The sequence below is a fragment of the Diadema setosum genome, chromosome 16 (genome assembly GCF_964275005.1).
Source record: "Diadema setosum chromosome 16, eeDiaSeto1, whole genome shotgun sequence".
Lineage (NCBI taxonomy): Eukaryota > Metazoa > Echinodermata > Echinoidea > Diadematoida > Diadematidae > Diadema > Diadema setosum.
The window spans coordinates 32605714-32618452 of NC_092700.1; the positions used below are offsets into that span (position 1 = coordinate 32605714).

Consider the following 12739-nt stretch of genomic DNA (forward strand, 5'->3'; position numbering starts at 1 on the left):
ATAATACCCTTCTGCTTGGAAGGCGATGAGTAATGACCACGGTTATTAATTTTTATATGAAGAGTTTGTTCGCAAAAACCGATAAGTCCATATTTGCCAAATGGAGATATTTGCGATTAAAGGTCAAGAAAAATAGAGAGAATAATAAGAAGATTTTTGCTTCTTTTGACCATAACTTCAAAAATGTACCTTTATATGTAGTGACCAATATATACTTTAAAAGGTATTATTTTGTACTTTATGACAGAGACCATACTTCAAAATCTTCAAAAATGGACTTATCGGTTTTTGCGAACAGACTCTTCATATAGATAGATATATATAATCATAATATATATAAATATATATACACTTGTATCATATTTTGCGGCACATAAGACACAGTCAAAAACTGCTTGAAGAAGCAAAGCATATAGAAATCTTGAGCTCTGAGTGGTCAGTACGTGAAGTGACCAGGTTTTTGGAGTTTTGAAAAATTGTTACATTTAAGAGCTGCACAAGCTTGGTTAAAAGGCATTGACCATCATTGTGTATGCAGAACAGTGATAAAGTCAGTACCATTCTCTGAAATTGAGAATGTGTATATTTTGAAATTAAGCAAGGAAGAAATTTATATGACAGTATTACCTTATATAGGGCCTTAATTGCAAACGTGACACCTTCAGACTCAGATAAAACTGCAAACCATAGGCCTACATTCATTGTTCTAGTAATATGCTGATAAGTCTAGCTCAAAAATGCCTCCATGGCTGAAATGCCACCACCTCTGAAACTGGGTAGAAAGATGGTAGACTTCATAACAGCAAATCATACGCATCTCACCTCCAGTGCTAATGTGTTAGGATGTTTCAACCAATATAATGTTATACAATGTCATTGTATACCTGATATTGACAGTAGCCTATTAGCCTACATCAGGTATACAATGCCATTTTATACGTGATGTAACCTATGTCCCATACCTGATATAGCCTATTAACCCTTTCACTGTCAGTGAGTCAAATATGCACACATTTCACATATTTCATTTAGTTCATTTATTTCAACCTCATTTTCTGTCAACAAAATATAACAACCTATAGACATGAAATGAATATGACACACATGAGGTTAAACTACCATTTACACGTATGGAGAAGACGTATGATTATACATCTGAAGAACCTCGGAAGGTGGTCCTATAATTAGGCCTACCCCTAGCATCTGACGGGGGAAAAAAATCATCGCACTTGCACGCACTTACAACATGCGACAGAGTAGGGATACCGTACGTGAGCAGCAAGTGTAATTACAGCCTCCGCAAGAGAACGTGGCAATCGCACGCAGATTGTAAGTTGTAAGCACGTACAACTCACTTACCACGTGCACAACGTACGATGCACGTAACCCCTCATGGCAAGGCGTGGCGTGCGGGCTACGTACCTACACCCTGCGCAACCGTGCGAGTGTCGAGCGTTGACGTACTTCGTCCCTGCGCTAGTCACTTTCTCCCCACGTTTTTAGAAAAAACGTGAATGCCGTGCAGTTGGCCTCCGCCAAAAACGTACGGACTGAAAGCACGCACGGCGAGTTGTGACCAGGGCTTTAACGAACTTATAAGCACACACACGCAACCACACATTCTTCCCTCTCTTTATTAGAAAAGAAGCATGTGTTTGATTCCTGTTTTGCATCTCAACGGTTACCTTTGTAATCTGTCTTGACACAAGGTGAGTGTCGTTTTTATGTTGTAGTTCTGTCAGGGCTAACATCATTATTAGTTTGTCTTTAGATGTTTCCTTATAGAGCTAATGATCCATCGCTTTGTGATTTACATAATGATAATGATAATAATAATAATCATCATCATCATCATCATCAGCATCACAATCATAACAATAATAATAATGATAATAATAATGATAATAATAATAATTGTTGTTATTATTATTATTATTATTATTATTATTACTGTTATTGTTATTATTATTATCATTATTTATCTATTTATCTATCTATCTATATATTTGGCAAGTCAACATATAATACAAACAGAAAATCATATTACATAATATAAAGATTGTGGTGATTCTAGGTGCATGCCGCTGATTACCAGGGGAGGAATCACCGAGGCTCAAGGCCTTCCTCCTTGACCAGCACATGCACCCAGATTCAGCTATATCAATGTACTACATCAGTTACAAACAATATCAAATAATACATTATTGCACGAAAATCTGCACTGAATTGAAATCAGGGGCATCTAGCTTTTTATAAAGGAGGGGGTTGGGGCGGTATGCGAGGGAGCGTAGCGACCGAGCCTGAGCGAGCGGAGCGAGCGAGGGGGGGGGGGAGGGTGTGGGAGGTCGGTGTCCCCCCTCGCACAGTAGGGAGAATTTTTGAAAATCTGTGTGTGAAAATGGCGTTTTCTTGCATCTAAAACACCACTATTTTTGGTATAGAGGTCATTGCCATAAATAGAAAAAAATAAAATTACAAGTTAAAAAAAAAAGATAAGATAAAAAAAAAGAATGGTCCCCGGATTTTTTTTTTTTTTTTTTTTGGGGGGGGGGGGTTGCAACCCCCCCAACCCCCCCTCTAGATCCGCTTCTGGAAATACAAGTATAACTAAAACGATCACTGAATGTGACCGATGCCCCACCCTGACCTGATGGTGTTAGCTAATTCAACAAAACTGGTGATTTGATATGTTCTTTGGAAATCATAATCTGTATATATGTCATATTATTAGTCGACTTTCCTCGTGACACAAGAGAAAGCGGTTATGCACCATTTTGTTGCCAGGGTAGCGTTTCGGGAGAATTATCAGTGAAGTTATAAACAGAACACACACACACACACACACACACACACACACACACACAAATATGATTTTGCAATTAATTAGTGCAGAGTAATCATGGTATTCAGAAAAGCACTTATACTAATTACACTGTCTCACAAATATTGATCGATAAGTGATCATTGCACCGCATTTGATCAAGAGTAATGTCATCATGGCTACCATTCCGTTTGTCTGGCTCATAAATTTTAAGTTGAACATGAAAGTTTTCCGTGTACAAAGTGGTGAAGGCCAGGACTAATTTTCATTTTTGACGAAGGTAGCCTGAAATTCACCCGGTTAGTGTGAATAATGTACAGTCGTATGTTTTATATATCTATGCTGCATTTTTTTCCCTTTATCAGTCAGGCACAGGCGCAGAAAACTGCGCCTCCCGCCAGGCGCAGAAAACTGCTACATGTACTTTGGGGTTATCCGCCCGAGCGCCGAGCAAGACAAGTGTGCCCGCTAGCGCTGCCCGCTACAATCGATTCTCGTAGTTTCTGCGAACAGTCGGTTCCATTGATACCGTCTGTGTACCAGGAGCCCGTTACTGCTTTTTACATCCCCCACCCTGTTCCCACTGATTTGCAGTGCACTACTGTATGCAAGACAAATTGCCAAAACACGATAGTATGTATGTGTATACTGCACTGTATCACCATAATTATATCAAAATACAGCATGCATCAGGCACATCCAGAGCCACGCACGCTCTCACCAACAAACACCATGCGCTATAGAGCTCACACCCATAAATATTTCCCCATAGGGATGTGTGTTAAAAATCAAATTTCAAAAAATTCTGTTAAATAGCTGGGGAAATGAGGTGTTTCAGCTTCACTAACCTGGATAAGTTAGATGTACCCTTTCATCCATCAAATTCTCAGGGTGGATAATTCAGTTCAAATTCTGTCCAGGGGTCCAAAAAGCCAGACTACGAGTTCTTGTCACTCAAAAAATCACCCATTTTCCGTACACGTACCCAATGAAATATAGTCCCCTCATCTTCTAACCAAAATGCAATTTGTAGAGGAATTCATACTCAATATGTACAGCTATTCAGTTTTTTGCCAAACTACATCATTGATTTTTAATTATTTTTTTTTCTTCATTTATTTTGGTATCTTTGGTACGAATTTGTGAAGGGGTCTCGGACATTCCATTGTATTTACGGGTGTGAGGCCTATATAGCTCTCTCCACACTGACCATAGCTCATTTATACATCAAGAAATAGGCTAGTAAGAATGAAAAGGAGGAGTCATTGGGATTACCTTGCTGTAATTCACCTGATTTTTTATTCTTTGCTGTAAATGCTATTTATTTATTTATTTTTTTTTTTTACTAATAGATACTGAATTAGAAAAAAAATAATGCACAGACGTAGGACAAGAAATGAAGTTCAGGGATTATGCGTATGATCATACAGAATGATGGTCTGTTGACTACATTTGTATTAATCATTCATATACACTTATATTATGATGGCGAAACTTCGACTGCGTAAATGCGTGGTAAGCCTACATCGGCGTTCGCAATCAAAGAGGTTCTATAATGAACCTCTTTGTTCGCAATATAGAGTGCTCGCGCGCTGGGACACGCCGTAAGTAACATTTGTTTATTAGGGAGCCTTAGATTTGCGCTTGAGCTGGACGTCTCCTTTTCCCTGCGTCGTGCTGAAAAGTAGCTTTAGATTTAATACGCTGAGACGCATTATATGTCTCAACGTATGAAAAATAAAATGGCGCCCCCATATGATCGGTGCATGAAGTAATTCTCTACGTTGCAAACTGTGCGGACGTAAAAATAGCCCAGTACGCGTAGTGAAAAACTCAGGCGACGCAAGCAAAAAATAGATCGACTTGACGCGCACTTCTGCGCATGCTCAGAACATTTTTTTTTTTCCTCTTAACGTCCCCGTCGCGAAAATCTAAAGCTCCCTAATCATTGATATTAGGGGGCTTTAAATTTGCGACGCGGACGTTCAAGACGACGATTGCGCTGGCCGATCTCCTCTCCCCCTGCGTCGTGTTGCAAAGTTGTAGCTTATGCTGAGACGCAACCTGTAAAAAGCAATGGCACCCCTATGACCAGTGCATCATGAATTGAGCGGACGGAAAAATATATACAATGTATAGCCAAGACTGCGTAGTGATTACTCAGACGACGCGAGATTTTATTTATTGGATCGCTTTTGAGAAGCAATTTTGCGCATGTTCAGAACAGTTTTTTCCCTTTTTTTTTTTCATCTGAGCGTCCCCGTAGAGGATATCTCACGCTGCCTATGACCACGTCGAAGGCCAATCTATTTATTCAATAAGTCAGTCCCCATATGATATCTGAGCATGTGCAGATAAAGGTCGTTGCAAATCTTATCTTAAAATCGACTTGTAACAGCGTCCAAGTTAATTCAGAAACTGGACAGGTATTCATACAAAAACTGTGATATATAAGTAACTGGTGCATATCGGAATGTTCAAGTGAATATATATGCTTTTCAACCAAATAAGAACAGAAGACTTCCATGCAGCACTGACAAATGTAAATTTCCACTTTCTGCATTTTTGTTTTCAGCTGCTCTTCTATTATGTTTGTACAGTCATGGCAGACTAGCTAAGAGCTAATTGTGAACTGGTGGATTGACAAATATCGGTATGGATGTGACGACCGGTGCCACATGAAGATTAGGCCTACATAATAATATAGTTTGATCGGAAAACGACTTAGTAACTACATTGTGGTGTATTTTAGATATTTAGATAAGAACAAAGGAAATAATGAGACAATATGGGATATTTTCAAATATGAATTCAAGAATATTCTTGTTATTGCGAGGTACGACAAATTTGATGTATTCTATGATGGATGTTTGAAATTGCGCTTTACCCGTTTCAGTGGCGGATCCAGGCATTCCGTATAGAGGGGGCACATTAACAAAAATAAGGGGGGCGCACGCACCCCTCCCCCATTTTCTTCTTTTTATTTCTTTTGTTTTAGCAAAAAAATAGGGGGCGCTCCCCCCTGGATCCGCTAATGCGTTTGCGCAAGGAGCTTTTAAAGCTCCTTGGTTTGCGCTCACACTCTTCATATTTGTGTTTGGTCTGGTTTTATCATTCCATGTCCCCAGACCTCAGCCCATTGGACCATCTGAAGAACAGTGTTCGCGAGATCTCGCCTAACACGAGATCCGCGAGACCTGAGATAGCGTACAGTATCCACCTTGAAGCAAACGTTTTGCCTGATAACCCTGTCATGCCGATGTGGACTTTGCAATCACAGGGCAGGTGGTTTGTTCATTTCTCATCTGAGAAGATGGCTGGATAGTTCATATTCAGCTACGCTAAACTGGTCTTCTATGGGGTCCAGTTGGATGTGAGGCGGGACCACTTCACCGGGGTTATGCACCCTGCTCTTTGCGATGAGTGTATGAAGCGGGATGGGATTTTTTTTTTTTTTTTAAACGTGCATGATTTATCGTGACTCTCTCACACATGGGACCTCCAATTTATGTCCCATCCGCGGGACAGAGTGTTTTGCCTCTTATTAGAGGGGACGGTATGATTGCACACAACACTGCTCAGTTCGACTCGGGAATCGAACCCTTGTTCTTGGGATCTGGCAGCAGACGCCCTACCGACTGAGCTAACTCGGCGCACTTGGTAACGATGAAGGTGTACGTTGGGGTATAATATGTAACAAATATTTTTCACAATGCTTTGAAAAGTAAATAAGTTAAGAAGTGTCAATTCCTTTCCTTTTCTGATGTACTTTGAGTGTAAGCCAAAAACTAATAAGCGTTTCTTTTAGTGTTGGTTTTTTTTTTTTTGGGGGGGGGGATGGACAAAAAGGTGTCAATCTCTTTGTTTTCCTGATGTGCTGAGGTCTAAGCCCCAAAGTGTGCCAAATGGTTTTTGACATTCTGACTTTGTTCATGATATACCTGCTCAACCCACAATATGAACTACAATACACAAAATTCTCCTCGAAGATCTTAATGATTGATTGGCCGGTCATTAATAAAGAAAAAAAAAAACTTTTGATCAAATTTATTCAAGAAATACTGGCATGACCAGATAACTTTGCGAAATTCACCACGCCTAATAATACAGAGATACCGTTATCAACGTACATTATAACTATTGTCATCGCATTGTAATACAGAAACAAAAAAAAAATCTGCGGATGAAAGAAACTTTGCGTCTACAAATGTCAAAATTAATTTTATGTCATGATTACTCTGCACACTTCTTTTGAATAACGTACTTAATACACTATAGAATGCAAAAGACTCAGTTAGTTATTGCCACTCTCACACACACGGGACCTCCAATTTATGTCCTATTCGAGGGAGAGAGCGTTTTTGCCTTAGAGGGGGCGGGATGATTGCACACAACATTGCTCAGTAAGACTCGGGAATCGAACGCTTGTTCTTTGGATCTGGAAGCAGAGGCTCTACCGACTGAGCCAAATCACCGCCCTTGGTCATGAAGAAGTTGTTGGGACATGAACTCATAATTCACTATATAGCAAATTGTAGTTTCACTGAAAAGAGGCAGCTATGCTTAAATCCCAGCGTACGAGCGTGATTGCTATTTGTCTCACAGCCATGATCAGTGGCGGATCGAGACAGGGGTGCACCGGGCGCGCGCCCCCTCTTTATTTTTTTTTTAAACAAATTAAATAAAAGAAAAAATGTGGGGGGGGGGGGGCGTGCGCCCCTTTAATTTTGTAAAGGCGCCTCCCCATTACGGAATTCCAGGATCCACTCCTGATGATGTCTTTATACTCCTTCTTCGTGCCACATTAAAGGGACTGTACAGTACTGGTTGAGGTGGGGATTCATGTTTTGAACATTCCTAAGTGAGATAATGAAAAGCCTCTTATGAAATATGAAAGAGCATGTAATTCTAAGAAGGATTCAACGTTTATTTGATGAAAATTGGTTTTCAAATGGCTGAGATATCCAAAAAAGTGATAATAATAAAAGGCGACATGCCACAACTTTATTAGGATCTCTTTGTTTCACCTTGTTTTTGGATATCTCAGCCATTTCAAAACCGATTTTTATCGAATAAACTTTTGATACCCCTTAGAACTGCATGCTCTTTGACATCTCATAGAGTGGTTTCTGAATATCTCGCAAAACGCTAAAAGCTAAATCCTCACCTCGACCAGAACTGTACACACTCTTTAATTACCTGTTCGTAGGTTTGTGTGTGAAGTTTAGTGCGCATTTTGACTAATTGGAACAGATTAAAGGGTTAAATGTAAAGTAGCTATAGCGCCACCATGCGGTAATTCCTGCGGAGATCAGCGGAGATCAGCGAAAGAGACGCTGGAACATCACAACTGCAACGAAAGATCCTGCATGCAAGAGATTAAGGTAGATCAAAGGTCCGTTTTCCCGGATCACCATCCGCCAGAATAACCCGCCTAGCCCGACGTCCAGACACAATGAATAAAGTGCAAAGCATTAAAATACAGTGCCCGGGATGAAAACTACTGAAGATTGAAATATAGAAGAAAGAAAAAAAAAATGAGTTTATGTTTCAAGGAATTAAGAGAGGGTGATTGGATAATTTCTCTGTCCAGATCAAAAATTGTTATGGGAGCCTTTGGAATTTACTGTTTTCAGAGCAGATACATTTCGTGATTGAAGTTATTTTCCATAATTGAAGTTATTTTCCGAACGCTCACGAAGTATACATGCATTGTTCCTCGTAATTATTGTACATATGTTGTTGTATATAATTTATTTCGTATACTACATGAATCTTTTGTAAACGTTTGGACAATATCATTTCATGACATGTATACTTTGTATTATGTATTATGTATTATGTTTTGATTTTCGTTGATTGGAAATAAACTATGATTGAACTGAATGATTGAACTGATGAAGATATGAAAAGAAAAATGCGTTTGTCTGGTAGGATGAGAAGTACTTTACTACTCCGATGGTTTCGACAAAGAAATAAGGTTCGTTATTCCGAAGATTCGTTGATCCGTAAATGAGAAAGGGCTCGTTATCCCGAAGGCTCGTTAATTTTTAAACGAAATAAGGTTGTCCATTTGTGATTTGTTTCCATTTTCGGACTAACAGGTGACTAACGAAACTTTGGAAATGTGAATCTTCAGAATAAGGTCACATTCGGATTAACGAACACCGAACCTTCGAAATAACGAACGCCTCCTCACTATTGTTTGATAAAAACACATGTGAAAGGTTACATTGATTTAGCTGATACATAAATAATACGGTTCAGTATTTTTCTACTGGTGAAGTATACAACAACAAAAAAATCAATGGTGTGTTTAAAAGAAATGTTGCAGCATTTATTGTCCGTAATAATTTTATGACTATTTCCTACCGCACACATCAGTAACAGAGAATCTAATCTTGTTTTTCAACAGTTTTCCCGTGCCATAATTCTATAACTTAATAATCATGTAAGACAATGAAAGAGTGGAATACAATGAATACAACTATAGCTTTCATGGGGGAATATTACTTTAGCTCATATATAAAATTATATATATATATATATATATATATATATATATATGAAGAGATTGCTTCCAAAAGGCGCTAAATCCATTGAAAATGATGGATTTGTAAAGCAGCAGCTTTCTGCATGACTGTCAGCTGATACCATATTGCAGAATACGTTTATTCACAACTATGGGTAAATTGCGACGTTAAAATACAATACCACCTTCTTCTTTTCTTTTTCTTCTTTTTTGTCAATCGTTACGGTGTCCTTGAGGCAGCAACCGTCATGGTCGTGCGTATGAATCTGCGCATGCTCGTTTGATCATGGCGTATGACAGAGAAGACACTAAATATTAGAATCTATTTAAGCGTCACTCTCACCAATTTGACCTGAACATCTTGCTCGCCTACTTACTCTGTAGTGATCGGCACCGAAATTCTGTTGGTTTGACAGTACAGACAGATAGATATATACCACCACACCTTTCCATCCAGCAAGTTTCCGGAGGTATGATACCATCTTTATTTTCGTTTTTGTTATATTTTGCTATACCTAACATCAACCATCGATTCCTCTCTGTGTAGATTTAATGGTTTCTTCTTTGATTAAATGGAAGAGCAAATTTGAAACAATTACGGGTCTTACGTTTGTGAAGAGTTTCGAATACTAAACTTGTGACTTAACTGCTGCATCGTTGCATAAGTTCATTTGAAATGTATGTTTAATGCAAGATTAGAGTCGTATGATAATCACTTAGGTCTAAGTTTCCACAGTAGCAGAGTGGAGCATATTTGGATTTTCTATAAAAAGAGAGAACCACCTAATGTATTCACCGAAATCCACGAAATTCATCAATCTGACCAAATGAATTTATGTGAAACTATCAAGAGGGTTATTTTGTCCGCCCATTCTGGTTTTGTTTTTTGTTTTTGTTTTTTTTTTAATCTTTCTTTTGCTTGTAACAGACTCCGCGGTATTCCACGTGAGCCAGATTGGCCTGGGTGATGTTAGTTCCTCCGAAGGCTCGTAAATCCAAAAATAAAATTAAATTCATTTCGCTATTTTCATGGTTCCTTAGTCCGAAACGAACAAGTTCCCTAATTTAATTGATCGGAAAATGAAACAAGGTTGATTAATCCGAATATTATTTGTGGCACTATTTCGGAGGTTCCTTTATCTGAAAATGAAATAAGTTTCGTTATTTCAAGAACACAAATTCCCTATAGCTATTTAGATGTTTGATTATCCAAAATAAACTAGGGTTCGTTAAGCCGAATATTTGTGGCGTTACTCAGGAGGTTCGTTCATCCGAATACTAGTACTTGCGGCGTTATTCAGAAGGTTCGTTTATCCGAATATTAAACACTTTTTAGTAGCCTTATTCAGAAGGTTTGTTTACCCGAAAGTGAAATTAAAGGATTGTCATTCTGACGGTTCGTTCACCCGGAAAAGATTGACGAACCTCGGGACTGATAACGAATCTTATTTCATTCGCGGATTGAATTACTTTAAGAATAACGAACCTTCGACATAACGAGCTGCAACCCTTAAGGATTTAAAATGCAATACATCATGTAAGTCTACGGTTTTCGTGACTGAGCAAAGTTATCAACAGCTGGATGAATCACTGTCTACATCGATCCTTCAACATTAAGGGAAAAAAAGAACTTTCTACGCAATTACTCACAAACTGCTCTTTGGCACTGATCAAGAGTTTCTATAGCCAAGTTGGAGGAATGACACTTATTATTGATTATGATTCATCCCACAGGAATCGACAAGACAGGCCGACGCTATCTTTATTTCAAAACCGAACAAAGAAGATCTTAGAAATGATACACGAAACGCATTGCCTTGTTCTACTGTTGGCCCTATGTATCGGCTTTGGTGGGGTCCAACCTTTACAAGAATCGACAGGTGTCACAACTAGTTCTGCAAAGGTTAGCGAACATCCAGTCACTATCAGTACGTTGAGCGACATTAGGGTCAGTTGGACGGATTTGGCCCCTGCAAGAATGGTCAGTGAGTTTAGTGAACAGGAACCGAACCATCCAAAAGACCTTGACACTGAAGTGGACAATCTTAAATGGCGGTGGATATTCCCCTGGAGATGGTACACTATCGTGCAACTTTTGTTATCAAGTTTTGGAATTGTCGGTAACCTACTGGTAATCTTGGCATTGATCAAGCGAAACGCCTACACCCACTCCACAGATATTTTCATCGGCGGTCTCGCCGTTGCGGACTTCCTGACTTCCGTGTTGGTGATCCCGGTACCCTTGTTGGTGAGGGTGCCGGACACAACCTTGGCGGCAGTGTACTGCAAAACTATTCACTCCGCGTACTTGTACTTTGTGTGCCTCCACGCTTCAGTGTACACTCTCACCGGCATGTCAGTAGAGCGGTGTCTTGCGGTTGTCTATCCTCTCCACTTTAAAGAGTGGGTGAATCGCCGCACGGTGCACGTTTATCTCGCGTGTGTGTGGATCGGTGCCGCTACAGCATTTACTTTTACTATGACCACGGGGATTGTGAACAACCGGTGCCTAAACTTGACTCTGCCTCCTTTTGAAGTGGAGCTCACCGTTTATGTTATGGTGCTGCGATTCGGCGTACCGACCCTTGTCATGATCGTAACGCAGACGATGACGATGTCAACGCTCCGTCGTCAATCTCGCCAACTCCAAGGTACGGTCACAGGCAAGCACGGCTCGGTGTCGACCGTTCATTCCAACGCTCAGAAAACCGTTGTAAAGATGACTTTGATGATCGTCCTTATCTACCTCTTGAGTATTGGTCCTCAGCAAGTGATGGTGTTTGTCGTCGTCCTTCGTAGCACCTTGAACACGTACATCGGCAGTCCATTGTACAACGCCATAAACCAGATAGCCCAGGTCAACGCATGCTCTAACCCTCTTATCTACGCCGCCCGCTACCGGAAGTTCCGTCTCGCTATCAGAGATATTTTCAAGCCTAACGTGTCCAAGCGTGGTGCGCCACTTTTCGACACCAAAATCGTGAGCCATGGAAGTGTAAAGCGGACCTCTCAGAATTAAAAAAAAAGAAAGAAGACCATGCAATGAAAGTAACGTAGTAGCACCATTCGCGTGTGACACATCGGACATGTGTCTCTTATTGTAGAATAATATAGAAGAAATGGGTAAGTCCTGAGACATGCAAAACCAAGTTCATTTTGGCGTCCATCTTTGAAATCAAATTACAAAGTTTGGAGTCCGGAAAAGAAATCACATATAATGCATGTTACTATGAAACAATGTACGTGACATAACAAAGATATAAGCTATTTTCATCCAAAATAAGAATAGTTGTAATATATACCCAATTGTAAGCAAAATCATATGATCTCCGGTCTTTTATTTCTCATGGCATTTATCCATTCAATTTTCATTAGTGTTATTTTAT

General features: G+C 39.6%; 1 protein-coding gene across 1 annotated transcript; it reads left to right on the plus strand.

The window, feature by feature from the left end:
* The first annotated feature begins 11331 nt into the window (after window positions 1–11331).
* On the plus strand, window positions 11332–12372 carry LOC140239827 (galanin receptor type 2-like). Its single transcript, XM_072319647.1, has one exon. It carries the CDS (start codon window positions 11332–11334, stop codon window positions 12370–12372), a length of 1041 nt encoding a protein of 346 aa, XP_072175748.1.
* Window positions 12373–12739: the final 367 nt, after the last annotated feature.